Consider the following 16,152-nt stretch of genomic DNA (forward strand, 5'->3'; position numbering starts at 1 on the left):
ACAGCAGTCCAATTCTTACCCCTTATCCCAAAGACTTCACTTTTCTCCACTCTCAAATTTGTAGCACCAAATGGTACCTTAGCACACTGCTCTTCTCTAGTGATTCTCCAAGTTCATGCAAAATCCTCACACCATATCTCAGCTTCTTCTCCCTGGAGATGGATGTGAGTCCATTCTTTTAGATGACACCTTTTCTTCTCCCAGTCCTTTCAAAATGAAAGACACATCTCCTTAAATAAGCAGCATTTAGGCTCTGGGGGTACTCAGTAATTGAAAAAGACAAAATATTCCTCACTAAAGTAACGGAAGAAGAAGCAGGAGGGGTGGAAAATAACTTCATCCTCTGGCACTAAAATAGTTACCAAAAACATGGACAAAAGTTATATGAGTAGGGCGTTCTCGTTCTCCTGTCATGTCCCAAGTCTTTATGTAGAGACGTAAACCAGAAAATAAAGTTTTACAGCATGGGATATGCTGCCCTTTAAAAGGTTAACTTAATCTTTCAACTGAATATCCACATTGAAATCCAACCTAAAATCCACACTCTAAGATGGTGGCTGGGGCTGAGTATACCTTCTGCTTCTTCAACATGGGGGAACAATACCCCAACTTCTGCTTCACTGCTCTCTCTGTACTTCCCAAGAATTTGGTCCAGTCCTTCTGGTAAGGAAACCAAAAGTTCCTTACACTAGTAAATGACAAATGAAAGATTTTCCCATGTGTACTGCTGTCTAACACAGATAACCTGGTATTTTGAGCAATGTAGGTAGTACTACTGCAAGAAACCACATGAAGAAAATGACAGAATTGATACAGGTGTAAAAACATAAAATAACTATAAATCAGATATCCACATGTAATTTGCTAAGCGTGTGGTAAATATGTTAATAAATGGAAACTGCCATGCACTGCCTTATTCAGAATGGATCCCCAGATCCAATCTCCTTTCTTCACAATCTTCTTCATAAATGATTCACTGAGGAGCTCTATTTGGGCCAGACGTTCCCAAATCTGGTGCTTGAGGGCTGTAAATGAGCCTCACGTTCAGAATGGCCACAGGCCTGGATTTGTCAATTGGTACATTAGCCAAAGTCTCTAAAAGAGGTTGCCACTTACCAGCAACAGTGCCATGGCACCAAAAGTAGTTTTAGCATCCTAAGTCAACCGATGTGATCTCTGCTTCGAACGTCGATATATAAAAATTATTTAAATAAATAAATAAATAAATAAATGAAAGGAGAACAAAGCAGAAAAGGTGACAGTAAACCTCCAAGGCAAAGAAGCAGAAGCAAAGAAGCAGAAAAAGTGTGAAGAACACCCCAAAGCTCCAAAATATGGCACCAGCAATAGTGCTATGATCCCTAGATGGCATCTCAAGAGGCAAACTGGCACCGAACGTGGCATTAGCATCCTAAGTCATCATGAAGGGGAAACAAAGTAGAAAAGGTGGCAGTAAAACCTCCATGGCAGGCACTGATAAAGGGGCCAAGCAGCACAAAGAGTGACTTCAAAGCGTAAGATCTGGTTATTATCACACTTGGCTCATCACAAAAGATGCTGAAGAGATGTTGAAGAGAAACCATTTTTTCAAGCTTAACATCTTAAAAAAACTGAAACCCTTGCTATACACCCAAGACTTCCGCACAGTGATCCAAGCCACCATTACCACAAAATTGGATTACTGTAACACCCTGTTCCTGGGGCTCCCATACTCTACTATAAAACCGCTACAGATGCTGCAAAATGCTACTGCACGAATCATCTCAAACACCCGCAAATGTGAACATATTAACCCCATCCTCAAAGAGCTGCACTGGCTCCCGATTCTCTCCCGTATCCACTACAAATCTCTGACCATTATACATAAATCCCTCCATGTTCACAACTCTAACTGGCTCGACCTCCCATTTAACCCTTACCAATCTACCAGATCCACCAGAACTGCCAAGAAAGGTACCCTAATCGTACCCTCACTTAAAACAGCCCGCCTCTCCTTCACACGTGACCGTGCCCTCTCAATTGCTGGCCCGTCCCTTTGGAACGCTCTTCCTCTCACCCTGCGCCTCGAACCATGCACCATCAAATTCAAGAAGAAATTAAAAACCTGGTTATTTAAATGTGCTTTCCCAGAATAGTTCCTCCTCTCACAATGACTGCCCATACACTGCTACTGTATGATATTTCCCACCCATGTTAAGATTTCTCAAAGTTTTACTCTTGTTGTTGTTTACCTATCATTCTACGCTGCTCTTAAGTTATCCCTCCCCCCCCCCCCCCCAGTTCCTTCTCCCTGTTATTATGTAATTTCAGACCTTCTGTTCTTATGTAAACCGGTATGATGTCCCTACGAATACCGGTATATAAAAACTGTTAAATAAATAAATACATAAATGTGATAAAATATAGAGCAGTGCCAGAGATTTCATGCAAAATCAAAAAATCAGGAAATGGAACATGGTGAGGGCAGCTCAATGATGTGGGAAATGGTCTCTAAATAAAGCAGCCCTCACTGCTTTCCTGGCAAACTACCCCACAAGCTTAAGAGAAACCTTTGTGATGTACAAATTGTGATAATGAATTACCTTTACATATGGCAAACCCATTCTACATGAAAATCTAAATTCCAGCCTGCACCTTGGGCATCTTTGTGCCACTCATCCTTGCTTCCATGCCCAAGCCTTACACCTTGGCGTTTCCTTTGCCACATTGCCTTGCTGTCATACCCCAGAGCTAACACCTTGCCAATCTGGGGGAGCTGCTTTGCAACCCTCATGGTGCTCTGGAACCTTGAAGCTTTGTGCTGCTTGGCCCCTTTATCAGTGCCTGCCTTGGAGGTTTTACTGCCACCTTTTCTGCTTTGTTCATGTTGACTTAGGATGCTAATGCCACTTTCGGTGCCAGTTTGCCACTTGAGATGCCGTCAGGAGTTCATGGCACTGTTGCTGATGCCCTCTTTTGAAGCTCTGGGGTGTGCTTTCCACTTTTTATGTTTTTTTTTGCTCCTCTTACAGTGACTTGGTGAAATCCTCCCACTGCTGGTACCCTTTTGCCTTTTTACAGAGTTGTAGGCTATTCGTGCAACTTTTGGTGCCACTTTCTAGTCTCCTCAGTCTTTCTAGGTACTTTGGAGCTCTTTCCCCTTCTGTTGATTTTTCCAACAAGTTTTAAGACAATTGATTAAAAAAAACAACCCCCTATTCTAGAGCCCAAGATAGGCTGAAAATTCCCTGTAATGCTTCTGCCATTGACTTTAATGGCAAACAAACATGAATAAAAAACATTGTTTTTTGTTTTGAAACTAAAGAAATGAATTAGAGTCTCCACAAGACAAATTTTCAAACAAAATGATTTTTTTTCTTGCTGCATATGCCTATTATAAGCTCTAGGGAAGAGGGGAGGAAGAGCAGTGGGAAAGGGATGCGGGGAGGGAGGGGGTGTTTGCTCCAGGGGTGGGTGGATCTAAAGGATCCATGAGTTGCTCTGGGATGAAAGAGGGATCCATTCCATGATTTGATCCAGGGTGGGTGAGTATCTGTTTGAGGTTAGGGGGGCTGTCGGTAAGCAAGGCAAAGACATGGCTACCATGCAAAACCAAGCCTAAATAAGGTTTTTTGTTTTTATTTTTTTGGAATGACATTGTGAGAGGGGTGTGTAGCTAGGAGTGGCAGAGTGTGGTTGAAGGGGTGGGGCCAGGGCAGAGAGTGTGTGCACAAAACCTCTCTTTTAAAAATTGCTCCTCCTTGGCAGTTCTGCAGCAGTGACTGTGTGGAGGGAGGGAGGATCAGTGTGCGAGAGAGAATGAAAGCGTATGGAACAGGTAGGCGGAGAAGTTGGGAGAGTGAGTACCTTGTTCAAAGTGCCTTTTCTGCCTGTGATTTTTGATGGACATGTTCAGCTAGTCTAAATTAATGATAGGAAATCCTGAAAAACTTCCTGATGATACTAAGATTTATGATCCAATACAGTTTTACTCGGTTGGTTAGCTTGAAAGGCACCTGGATTTCCATCTAGTCTAACCACCTTTTCATTGCCTGTAAGTTATCTTTCATAATGCAGAGATAGACAAAATCCTTCACTGTGATTCTGTAGGGCAGATTTATAGTTGCCGGCCCTGAAGAGAAGTGGAATCTTGGTAGGTTGTGTTACTTTGTAATATCCCAACAAGAAAAGATGACGTAGTACATGAGTTTTTGCAACCACATAAGTCCCCTTGCCAGATGTGGTCTCAAAAGTTCATGTGCTCCTGCATCTGTTATTAGCTCAATAATCTTCCTTTTCAACTGTGAGCATAGTGGTGAGCTTAAGCCCTATCCTTTCGATCCAAATACTTTATTATGCCCACAAATCTTTCTCCTTCTAGAATTTGTGCAGTTTTCTTTTCATGTTGGTCATTCCATTTTAAATTGTATTTTCTGCCACCTTCTCCATTACAGATGCTTTTCCATGTTCATGAAGGGTCAAGTTTTTACATCTTCTGATTGGGGTTGGAAATCCTGAAATGACTAAAATAGTGTTAATTAAGAAGATCTTCAGTTTCAGTAGCTATAAAGACTGCGTATAATTCCTAAGCATTAAATATAACATTTTAAAAAAATTATTATTACACTGTAGACCCTATATAAGGCAGGTGATGGGGGTTAAAACATTTAGCCCACATTATGTGAGACTGCATTATATTGAATTTATATAAATTGCTGTGGTAATAGATAAGAAATAGGTGACAATCTTTTTACTGTTCAATTATTTGGATGCTGGAAATAAAGATTTCATGGAAATGAAGGTTTTATTACTAAGAACAAAAATGCTAAGAACAAAACACCTGCACTCTTATTATAAAAAAAAAATCATGAATTAACAAGATATGTATTTTAACAATGAAAAAATCAGGAGCCAAAAAATGGCTGCTTTATAAGCAATTTCATGTTATATCGAGCCTTGATATATAGAGTCTATAGTGTGTTTTCCTTTCCTTAGTCTTTGTGGGATTAATTTTGTAACAGCCCAAATAATTAGATGCTAAATATGTGCATAATTTACACCAATTTTCAAAATAAACTTATGAATGGAAGTATGCTTTGAAAATTATCCCAGCAAAATTCCCTATACATATTTACTCCTACTAATTTGTGCATAGGTTTATTTCTAAGAAAATGTACCCTTACACTTTTGAAAATGAAAAGTATGGATGTAAATGCAAACCACTCCACTCCTCCACCCTGGGAATGCCATGCCTATGGTCAGTCCAGGCAAAACTACGCATACATGACATATCGGGCAGGCATTTTAATAACAGGCTAGTTCCATGGGTTTTATCCATGGAAATTCCTTAGCTAATTCCCCTCTATCAATTTGCCTAGAAATAATGGGCCTGATACTGAAAGTTTGTTTAGCGCCAGATTGCCATATATTTATTTATTTATTTATTTATTTGTATTTTTCTATACCGGCATTCACGGAGTTCGTATTATGTCGGTTTACATAAAACAAGGGGTGAGAAATACATTATAACGTAAATAACTAATAACATAAGAGTATACATTAAAAAGTAAAACAAGTGCATGGAAGAAAAAGTTACAATAAAACGGGGGTCATTATAAGTCATTATAAGGAGGACTTATCCGGCTAAGTGATGACCGTTGAACATCCAGCTATGTTCAGCGGCCGCCGATTAACCCGATAAGTCACTGATCCAGCTAAGTAGATAACCAGATAGTAAATGGGTGGGGAATTGCCAGATCGGGGCAGTGCTACTTATTTGGTTATCTGACCTGCATTGAGCAGGTCTAAAGTTATCCAGTTATAACTTATCCAGATAATTAGAACTTATCTGGTTATATTCAGCAGCATAGTTGTGTTGCTTAGCAGCCCTTCTAAGTTATCAAAAGAAGTAATATCCAGATAAGTTAGCTCAATTGCATAGAATTGAGGCAGATGCATGCAAATCTATCTCATGCATATTCATTGCGGATATCATGAAAACCCAACTTGATGGGGGGTCCTCCAGGATGGGTTTGGGAACCTCTGAGTTAGATAACTGGATATCTTTGAATATTGGGTTCCCTGTGTTTTTATAGTTCCCCACTATGGCGTCAATTTTAAAAGGAGGGTGCACGTGTTCATGTGCGCGCAGTTCCCAGCGTGTGCACATGGTTGCACTGATTTTATAACGTGTATGCTAGCGGGCGTATCAGATTTTAAAATCTGCACACACATGTGCGGGCGGCCCATGACTCACATACACAGGGGGGTAATTTTACAAAGCAAGGCACAGTGACACAATCAGGCTTCCCCTAGTTCCCTCCCATTCCTCTCTAATTAAGGAGCAGACTGGGAGAGAACTTTCCTACGCCTAACTCTGTCCTTCCTCCCTCTTCCCCTCTCCTCCCTGCCCCCTAAACCTACCCTAACTTTCCTTAATTTTTTTTATTTTAATACTTATTGCAGAAGTAATCTGCGTGCGCCAGCGTGCGCTTCCACAGGTCAGCGGCTAATGGTGCTTTCCCGGCCTGCCACCTGTCCCGCCCCTCCCCACCGAGACAATGCCTCCCGGGCTGCCGCTTTTCTCTTAGCCGGCACTTCTGTGCATACCAGGGTTTACACGCGTGGCTGGGTCCATTGTAAAATGCGCGCAGCATGCGAAAGGCCCAGCCACGCAAGTAAACCTCGAAATTTACACATGTAGACCTTTTAAAATCCAGGCTTTTGAACATAGGATATATATGGGATATAAACTGTTTAAAATAAAGAAAAACATCCTTTCAATTTCTGCCACAGTTTTCATCAATTTTCATGAACTATTTACAAATGATATGGTGTGATTAGAGGAAAATATCTCTTAAAGAAGCACCTGGAAGTGAAAAATTGAGAAACGTTATTAGGACAAGTAAGAACAAATCCATAAAAGTTGGAATGTAAAGGTGAAAATTAGTGGTGATTACTATTCGACACATTTAACAGAGAAATTAACAGCATCCAGGCCAGGCTCACTCTGCTTGCCCATGTTCCGTGTCACCCTTGTCAGGCTGTAGAAAGTGTTCTGGGTCTTAACACTGGAAATTTTCCAGCAGCAAGAGGTTTAGAGAGAGTTCAGCAGCTATAAAGGTTTTTCTGAGTGACTGGGAGGTTTCTTCCCCATAAGAAGATGGGTTGTGTTGTGGTATAAAATATGCTTCCCATGTGGCACGGGGTGGTGTCTGAAGGAGTTCTTGAGGAGATGGAGAGGGGAGTCCTGACTAAGGGTTCTCAGGAGTCTGTGCTCAGGATTTATACGGAGGAGCTTTGATGACATTTTTCTACGAGTTGAAAGGGCTCTGCAGTTCAGCCTGGAAAGGGGCAGGGGCTGGAGTGAGGAAAGTTGCTGTTTGCTGGGGGAGACAAGGGAGCTCCTTCCAGTACTGACTGAGAGCCAGCCAGGAGGATAAGGACCTTCAGGTCAAAGGGACACCATTCTGCTGGGGAAGCCCACAGATGAGGAAGTGCTGGAAGAAGAGAAACGTTTTGCTGTCTGTCTGCTTCAATGGGATCTTAAAGAAGAATGAGCCTTGATGGGGAACCTGAGAGGGAGCAATATCTAGTAGGGATGTGAATCGTTTTTTGACGATTTAAAATATCGTCCGATATATTTTAAATCGTCAAAAATCGTTAGGGCCACGATACAATACCAATTCCCCCGATTTATCGTTAAAAAATCGTAAATCGGGTGAAGGGGGAGGGCAGGAAAACCGGCACACTAAAACCCCCTAAAACCCACCCCGACCCTTTAAATTAAATCCCCCACCCTCCCGAACCCCCCTAAATGCTTTAAATTTGCTTTAAATTTTTAAATTTAAAAATGCTTTAAATTTTTAAATTTAAAGTTTCTGGGAGTCCAGCGGGGTTCAGGAAGCGATTTCTTGCTGCAAATCGTTTTCCGTACGGAAAATGGCGCCGGCAGGAGATCGACTGCAGGAGGTCATTCAGCGGGGGTTCTGGACCGCCGCTGAACGACCTCCTGCAGTCGATCTCCTGCCGGCGCCATTTTCCGTACGAAAAACGATTCGCGGCAAGAAATCGCTTCCTGAACCCCGCTGGACTCCCAGAAACTTTTGGCCAGCTTGGGGGGGCCTCCTGACCCCCACAAGACTTGCCAAAAGTCCAGCGGGGGTCTGGAATGACCTCCTGCGTCGAATCGTTTTTGTCTATGGCCGCCGCCATTTTGCGGCGGCCATTTTGCAAAATGGCGCCGGCTGAAGACAAAAGGATTCAATTGAGGGGGCCGTTCCGGACCGCCGCCGTTCTGGACCACCGCTGGATCCCCAGGTAATTTAAAGCATTTGGGGGGGGGTTCGGGAGGGTGGGGGATTTAATTTAAAGGGTCGGGGGTGGGTTTTAGGGGGTTGGCTCACGATTTTAACGATTTTTCACGATATTTTTAAAACCCAAACGGCAACAATACGATTCCCTCCCCCTCCCAGCCGAAATCGATCGTTAAGACGATCGAGGACACGATTCACATCTCTAATATCTAGAGGAGTTTTCCTCACACAATTAAGAACAGTGAGTAACATTTTGAAGAATCTTGAGCTGTTTGAAAGACTGCTGATTGGTGGCTTTTTTTGTATTTTGTTGGACTGTTTACTGATATTTGCTGCCTATTCTTTGGGCATTACTCTTTTGGACTTTAATAAATTCTTTATTCTGTTTTGGAACAAACCCTCTTGGTGTGGCTCTTGTTTTTCTTCTTGTTTGTGTAAGTCTGCTCTTGGGCTTTGTAGCTTTTACTATCCCCAGTGGACTGAATGCTGCTTCCAGGGCTGCAGACATGTATATTCTAGAGATGTGAATCGTTTTTTGTGTTCGTGTCATTCTTCACTTTTTGGCCGCCGCTGAAAATGTCGTTTTTTTGCGGTTCGGGGTTTTTTTTTTCGCGAAAAATCATTTTTTGCGTTAGTGCACGCTAACTCTCTGTTAGTGCGCATGAACTCCCCGTTAGTGCGCACTAACAAAAACCATTAAATTTTGTTATTTTTTGTTACTTTTTGTTAGTTTTTGTTAGCAAGCACTAACGGGGAGTTAGTGCGCACTAACTCCCAAAATGAATTTTCGTGAAAAAATGGGAAAATCACGATAATTTTTCGGGGTCCCCAAAACATGCTGAATTGGACAATTTCATTGAAATTGTCCAAATCGGAAAAAACGAATGCACATCTCTAGTATGTTCTCACTCCTGCAGTCGCCAAAGGTGACCCCAGGCAAAGGGGGGTGGGGGCATTTACATCCATAACTACACAATGCCCATAGACCGACCAACATCTCCCAGTGCTAAGGATGCTCTGTGCCTATGCCATGTCTTGTTTTGTATTCCAATATAATATATTACCTTCCTTATGTTACTCCTGAATTTACCTCTCCTCTAGCTTCATATCATCATCCATATTCTAGAACTTTGTTGCTACTTAAAAATGATCCTGTCTTGGACGTTTATACCCTTCTCTCTCTTCTCTTTTAATATTACTGATAGGCTAAAAATTCTTGTCTCCTAGACTTTATAGTATAGACTTTGCAACATGTGGTTGCTTTCCTCTGGCTAGCCTCTAATCAGTTTAGGTCCCTCAGGAGATGTGGTCTCCAGAAAAGGCTACAGTACTCTAGATGAATTCTTATCAATAACTGATCTATCACTATTTCTTTTTTTTCTAATGGCTTTTCTTGCCCCTTTGCATGCCAGAAAAATATGTGCATTTTTACACACACCTGCTCATAGGTAGGATTCTTTGAATGGTTTGAATCAAAGCCAAAATAAAAATAATTTTGCCACAAATACTTGTTTGCAGGATACTATATATCGGGGAGGGGGGGAGTCTGATTCCAAATGTTTGCTTTGATAGATTTGTATCATCCAGTATTAAATTATCCTATGTAAAACTGAATTGAGTTTTGGAGGGATGAGCAGGAGGAGAAGGAAAACTCACTGTTTTAAGATTAGCTTAGACATTTAAAAAACAAAAATGTGTTCAGCATTTACCTTGATGACTATCTGTGAGCCCAATCAGCACATGTTTTGGTAAGTTTCATGAATAGCTGCGGTGTTCTCCTGCATTGCAGTGAGTGGGGCTGAGATTACATGCACTCTGCTTTCTCTGGCAGTGCCAAGGGTGGGCATTGGTGTGATGTGCCCTGATGCAAACAATAGCCATAAAAGCACCTTTGTCCATCTGTTGCCTATGGCCACAGTACAGCAACTGACCTTGTGAACAAAGAGGAAGTCGAGATAGCAAAGCCTCTCCAAGGATCAGTTCAACATTCTGATCTCCCAGTTACAAGTCAGATAATGATATCAAGGATCCTATAGTCCCTTCACAAGAGCTGTGCTCCTCCCAGAAGAGGACATATTGTGGTGGTCAAGGGTACTGAGTGGGGATACATCATTAGCTGCTAGGAGTGGCCACAATGATATAATCCAGGGGTGTTAGGAGTGTCCTGAGGATTGTGAGTTAGAAGGGTAAGGAATTGGGAGTCTAAGAGGAAGCAAGCCTCTTTTTCTCTAAAGATGTTGGGTAATGGATACAGATAGAGCTAATGTTTTTTGTCTCCCTGTTCCTTTGTTAGAGGTGGCTTAAAGCTGTTGCTGAATAGGAGGAAGAAAAGAGATCATTTTGCTGACACACAGCCAGTGGTTAGTGAAAGGATTCTCAGGGAGTTTTTTGTGTTTTGGATTCGTGTTTTAATTTGGGAGGAAGATTTTTTTTTTTTTTGTGTTCCTTCTATAATTAAAAAAAAAAAAAAAAAAAAGTTGGCCTTGTCAGAGAAGGAAAAATAAAACACTCCCAGGCCACCCCCTCTCCCAATCCATCCCAGATCCTATTGAAGAATTTTTGTGGGGCAGGATCGATCTCTAGTCGCTCCCGTTTCATCTATGCCGCAAATGGTGCTGGCAGACAAAGGCCGGCACTATTGTTTATTTCCGCATACAAAATGGTACCAACTTGGGTCTGGGTCTGCCCGGTACCATTTTGTTCAGACTAAATTAATGATGACGCTGACCTTGGTCTGCTGGTGGCATTTATAATCTCAGCGCAGCAGTGACTGGAGATCGCTCATGCCGCACTAAGATTTGTCAATGGGATGAGAGGTGCTGGGTGTGGAATTGGGGAGGGACCTGAAGTGTTTTTCTTTCCTTCAGTGAGGCCAACATTTTTATATGTTCTTTTTCTCATTTTAAAAAAAATTCTTTTGTTTCATTTTAAATACATGAAAATAAATGAAACAACTAAAAAAAAACAAAAATGAAAATAACATATCTGTGCTCTCCCCTAATAGAAACAAAATGGCATCTGGTTCACAGTTTCTGTCTAAGAAACTGACAAGACACCTTTGAGAAGGTCATGTTTTTAACTCCTTTCACCTTGAAACTTTTTTTTTTTTTTTAAATCACATTCTTACATCAGGCATTTAGAAACAAATCACCAGAAAGGTGGAAAGAGAAATTACCTGTTCTGTTGCACAACAAATTCTACTTGTCCTTTATCTTCATTCAGATGTTTTCAGGGGGGGAAGGAGAAGATGATGGACCATGTTTTGTATATCTGTGCCATTTTGGCTTATATCTGTGCCATTTTGACAACTCTTTTCCATTATCCATAATGAGAACGTCACTCGAAGTAATGTGCAGTCATAGGCTCAGCTGTACAGAACTGGATTCCATATTATATGTAGGATGTAATTGCCTTTAGCAGGAGAATTTCAGCATTTACCACTTTGGCCTAACATAATGGGAGAAAATACATGCATAAAAGAGCTTTCTATCTGTGTTCTAAATAGATTTCTTTCCTGAGCAGGTAAAGGGTTTTAATTAAAATTAGAGCATCTCAAAATAGCAATATTTATGAAAATGGCACAGGTTACTTTTGTTCTACAGAAGGGCTTAATAGAGCCTTAATGGATTGACCTATTATTCCGATTTCATGACTTGTATTCATGAAGAAGCTATGGTTGGGGGGGAGGGGAGGACGGCTTTTATAGCCCACATTCCCTTAAGCGTTTTGCAATTTATCAACAGCTTTTCCCAAACAAAAGGAGCCCTGAATAACAAGAATACTTGAAGGCATAGAAATAATCCAAGCATGTCTTTATGTGTGGTAGGCTGCTTTGTCACAGGAGGGAATCTTTACAACTGCTTGTGTGTCTCTAAATGAAGTGAATCAATGTTATTTGCACAATATTCTTTATCCCTTGCAGGAATAAAAAGTGTATTCAAATATTCAATTAAACAGTGAATAGGGTCTTTTTGAGAACCAGGTGAGTTCATCAAGCAGATCTGGCCATTGTTGATCCAACTTGGGTTATAATTTTGCCATTTATCAATGTAACTATTTTATTTCTGTTGTGTAACACCCTCTATAATCTTATGCTGATAAAGAAGTCTTCTCTCTGCTGAAATACAACACAAGGAATGTTTTGAGAATTATATGTGGGTGTAGTGTTTCTTTGATGTTTGTAAATCCCACTGTGTACGCTATAATTTTCTTTTCACATTTATGGCTACTGTGCAATTTTAGTATTTTATTTCTAATTTAATATATGTTTTCTAGCAAATTTAATGCCCGGGAAAGATGCTAGATTCCTTCAAGGACTAAACAGGGCATGAATGGAAGACTTGCAGGATTAATCTCCTGTTCTAGAGGAATCATGCTTAGAAGTTAGTGGGCCATTTGGTTTTAATGCCAGTTCCATTCTTTGTTTCTGCCACATAGCTATCCTGCTTTGTGTTAATTGTAATTGTGGTATTAGTAGCACCTTTGAGATCATTTTACCAACTCATTTCACATTGGCATTGAGATGGTAATCACTGGTACTGATTTCATATACAAACTCTTCTATTCCTGGATTAGTTACTCCAATATTTCAGTACAGGATTAAAGTGCCTTTCTGCTCTGTTCCGGTCATACTGGGAAATGATTCCATTGTTAAAATGAGGATTGTATTTCATTTGTGATCAAACTGAATCCTGGCCTTCGCCCCTCACCAACAGAACCAGAAACATTCAGTTAGACTCAGGACAGCAGTAATTATCCAAAGAGTGATATCCCTGGGTGAAATTAGTTACCTTAGGTTTATTGGAGACTCTGCTCTCCAACTGCATCCTAGTATGAAAGCAGATTGCAGAGAGCCTAGACCAAATGTGCGTTCACTAACAGATTAGAGGTATGTGGGGAAAACAATAATAGTCACATAACAGAATTTGTAGTCACTGGAATTCACGAATGCTTTAAAAAGGGTTTAGAAGAAAAGATGGAGAAAGAGATCTGTCAATCTTCAATCAATATGCTTTGTTGTAAAGAAAGATTTTAGCAGGAAAAAGTTGAAAAAGGGGTTCCATTTTGGCCAAATAAGATCACACCTTTCCAAAGAAAGAACCAGAGATACATAGCGGTGATGTGCTTTCATTTACAGTGAAACTTCCTATTTTGTTTTGAAAATGAAAAGAAAGAAAAGTGAATAGAATTCCATTTGTTTTTCATTTTGTTTTGAAAATACAAAGTAGCCAGTGATAGCCATAGCCAGCCCTAAAGCCATGGCCCTCATCAACAATTCTGTACTGCCAAATAAAAAAAAAGAAAGAAAGAAAGAAAGAAAACTTGGCTTGTCCCCACCTCTTAGACTTTCATTGCAGCTTGCCCAGGGTCCAAAGGGTACAGGAGTGATCCCTAATCACTCCTGCCCTGCCAATGTGGTATTTAGTTAAACTGGTGCCGGCTGACCTGAGGCTAGTGCCATTGTGGAAGATGGCCATGCTCCACAATGGCACTAGCCTCGCTTGTCAATGCCATTTTGAACTATGATACCAGCAAGACAGGAGGGATTGGGGATTGCTCATGCCCCATTTAGATCCAATTATAGGGTAGGATGGGTAAGTGGGGGTTCAGAAGAGCCCGGTATGCCCTTGGGCTGGAACGTGGCAGGGCCCAGATTAGACACCATTTTTCTTTTTTTCCATTTTGTTTCATATCAAATAAATAAAACAAAATTCAATAAACCACAAGTAACATGAAAAGAAACACAAAAGATGTTTCTATGCACATCCCTAACAGACATGCAGTGATAGAGAGATAAAGAATAATTTGTGAACTCCACATCAGTTAAATCTTTTCATGGTGGCATGGAGCTGAAAAAAAACCCCAAACGGTTTTGTTTTTATGTCTTGTGGGGTATGTACAATTTGCATTTGTTTTCTGTATATTAGATTATTAATTCTCATTGTTCTGTTGTTCACCGCCTTGGATGACTTTGACAGTAAAGTGGTGTAAATGTGGTTTAATGAAATCAATCTGTAAATAAATAAATAAAATCCCATTGGTTATGGCCACCAGTTTACTGTGATTCCATAGCTGCAGAATTTTCCTTTGGCTTCAATGTTCTGGCACAATGCCTTCAATCCCATCACTCACTGCCCATCTTGTTTCCACCTTATCTCCTGTTGCTGTGATTCTTATCATGGGCAATGAGCAAGGCCAGTGTGGTGGCTGCTGCTCTGCTTTACTTGGCCACCACCTCTGCCGGTAGGCTACTCCAAGCACTGTTGCCTTTCTTATCGGTTTTTACAAAACCTATACCTAATCTAGCATCCAGGTCCACGCTTATGTCTTGCCACCAAATATTGTAGTAATTCACACCTCCTCCAAAACAGAAGGAAGGGGGTGAGTGGTGGAAGAGTTTCAAGCTTTCTGAACACCTTCCCAATTCCTCAGGCATCCTTACTCCTGGTGACTCTCTCAGTTCTTCAGGATCCTAGTACTCCCCTCTATTGGGCTGAAACATTCACAGCCTTCCACTAGGAGAGGAAGGATCACACCATATTTTTTGGTTTAAGGGAATGTATAAAATTAAGGTAAAGGGGTCTTACATAGTCAATTAGAAGCAAACAGAAGTTTGTCCCTGTCGTGAAGTCCATGATCCCTTCTTGACAGATTAAGAAGAAAATACACAGAACACAGTAATTTCATGGAGAAATAGAACATTTCTGCTTTTAGCTCCATCAACAAAGCATAAAACAATATTTTAATTACAAGATGTGAAGCAAGAATATTATATTTTTACTTGACAATCATTTTATATAACACTTTCTTTTCCTACAGATGTGAAATTTCTGGAAAATCACAACTTAGCTAAGAGTGCTCAGGAGAAAGTCAACGCAGCTCTTCTTGAATATACCATGTGCCACTACCCTCACTGTGTGGACAAATTCCGGCAGCTCTTACTGAGGCTGACGGATGTTCGATCCATCAGCATGCAAGCAGAGGAGTATCTGTACCAAAAGCATCTGAGTGGGGAGGTGCCGTGCAATAACCTGCTCATTGAAATGCTTCATGCTAAACGTGCTTGAGTGGACCACCAACCATTGACTCCCTAATCTAGTTTATTAGAGACAAAAGGCATCATCTATGCGAACTTACAGATTTAAAAGATGGTTTATTATGCGTGCCCGTCCATGAAAGAGTTTTCTCTGTGTTGTATTTAACCTGTACTATTGGAAAGTTTCAGATGATTTATTTTAATATAACTCATTTTACTGCTCTGAGATGAATATGTTATATATGTACTGAACTTAAAAAAAAATGTCTGCTGTTTTTGCTTTTCCTTTGGATTACTAATATATCATATGATAGTAACTTTACTGGTAACAATACACTAGATGGGAATGCTTTTTAAACTACCAGCCACAGCAGTAAAACTCTGTTTTGTTCATAGAAACATAGAATATGATGGCAGCTAAGGAGTATAAGACCCATCTGGTCTGTCTACTCTTCTGCCTGTTGTAATGCCATAGACTCCAGTTGATCTCTGGCAGGGATGTGCTGTGATTTTTAAATGACAGGGAAATCACAACGATATATTATTTCATTTACTGTCATTTCTCATCTGAAACACACAACCCCCCCCCCCCCCAATAAAATGTCTTTTTTTTCATTTCTCCATTTGCGTGCAAGCTAAAATACTGAAATGCAATGAACCGCAATCTACATAAAAAATAAACAAAATGATTTTCTCATGCACAAGTAAGGAGCAGCCTCTGTGCTTGTTCAATCATGTTGAATATTACAGAAAATATTGTCATCCTACCTTTTTCTCTGAGGAATCCATCTTATCCTAGAGATGAGGTCACCATTTGAAGCT

General features: G+C 40.6%; 1 protein-coding gene across 4 annotated transcripts in view; it reads left to right on the plus strand.

Annotated features, from left to right (window-relative positions):
• Positions 1–15,951, plus strand: part of NR5A1 (nuclear receptor subfamily 5 group A member 1) — a 174,079-nt gene extending 158,128 nt beyond the window's left edge. For 3 of the 4 annotated variants that reach the window (XM_029613113.1, XM_029613114.1, XM_029613112.1), the window contains exon 7: positions 15,114–15,951. In XM_029613113.1, coding sequence (XP_029468973.1) covers positions 15,114–15,361 — 248 coding nt within the window. In that variant the 3' untranslated portion in view covers positions 15,362–15,951. The remainder of the gene's footprint in view (positions 1–15,113) is intronic. The other variant, XM_029613115.1, reaches the window with a different exon arrangement.
• The last annotated feature ends 201 nt before the right edge of the window (positions 15,952–16,152 follow it).

The sequence above is a fragment of the Rhinatrema bivittatum genome, chromosome 8 (genome assembly GCF_901001135.1).
Source record: "Rhinatrema bivittatum chromosome 8, aRhiBiv1.1, whole genome shotgun sequence".
Taxonomy (NCBI): domain Eukaryota; kingdom Metazoa; phylum Chordata; class Amphibia; order Gymnophiona; family Rhinatrematidae; genus Rhinatrema; species Rhinatrema bivittatum.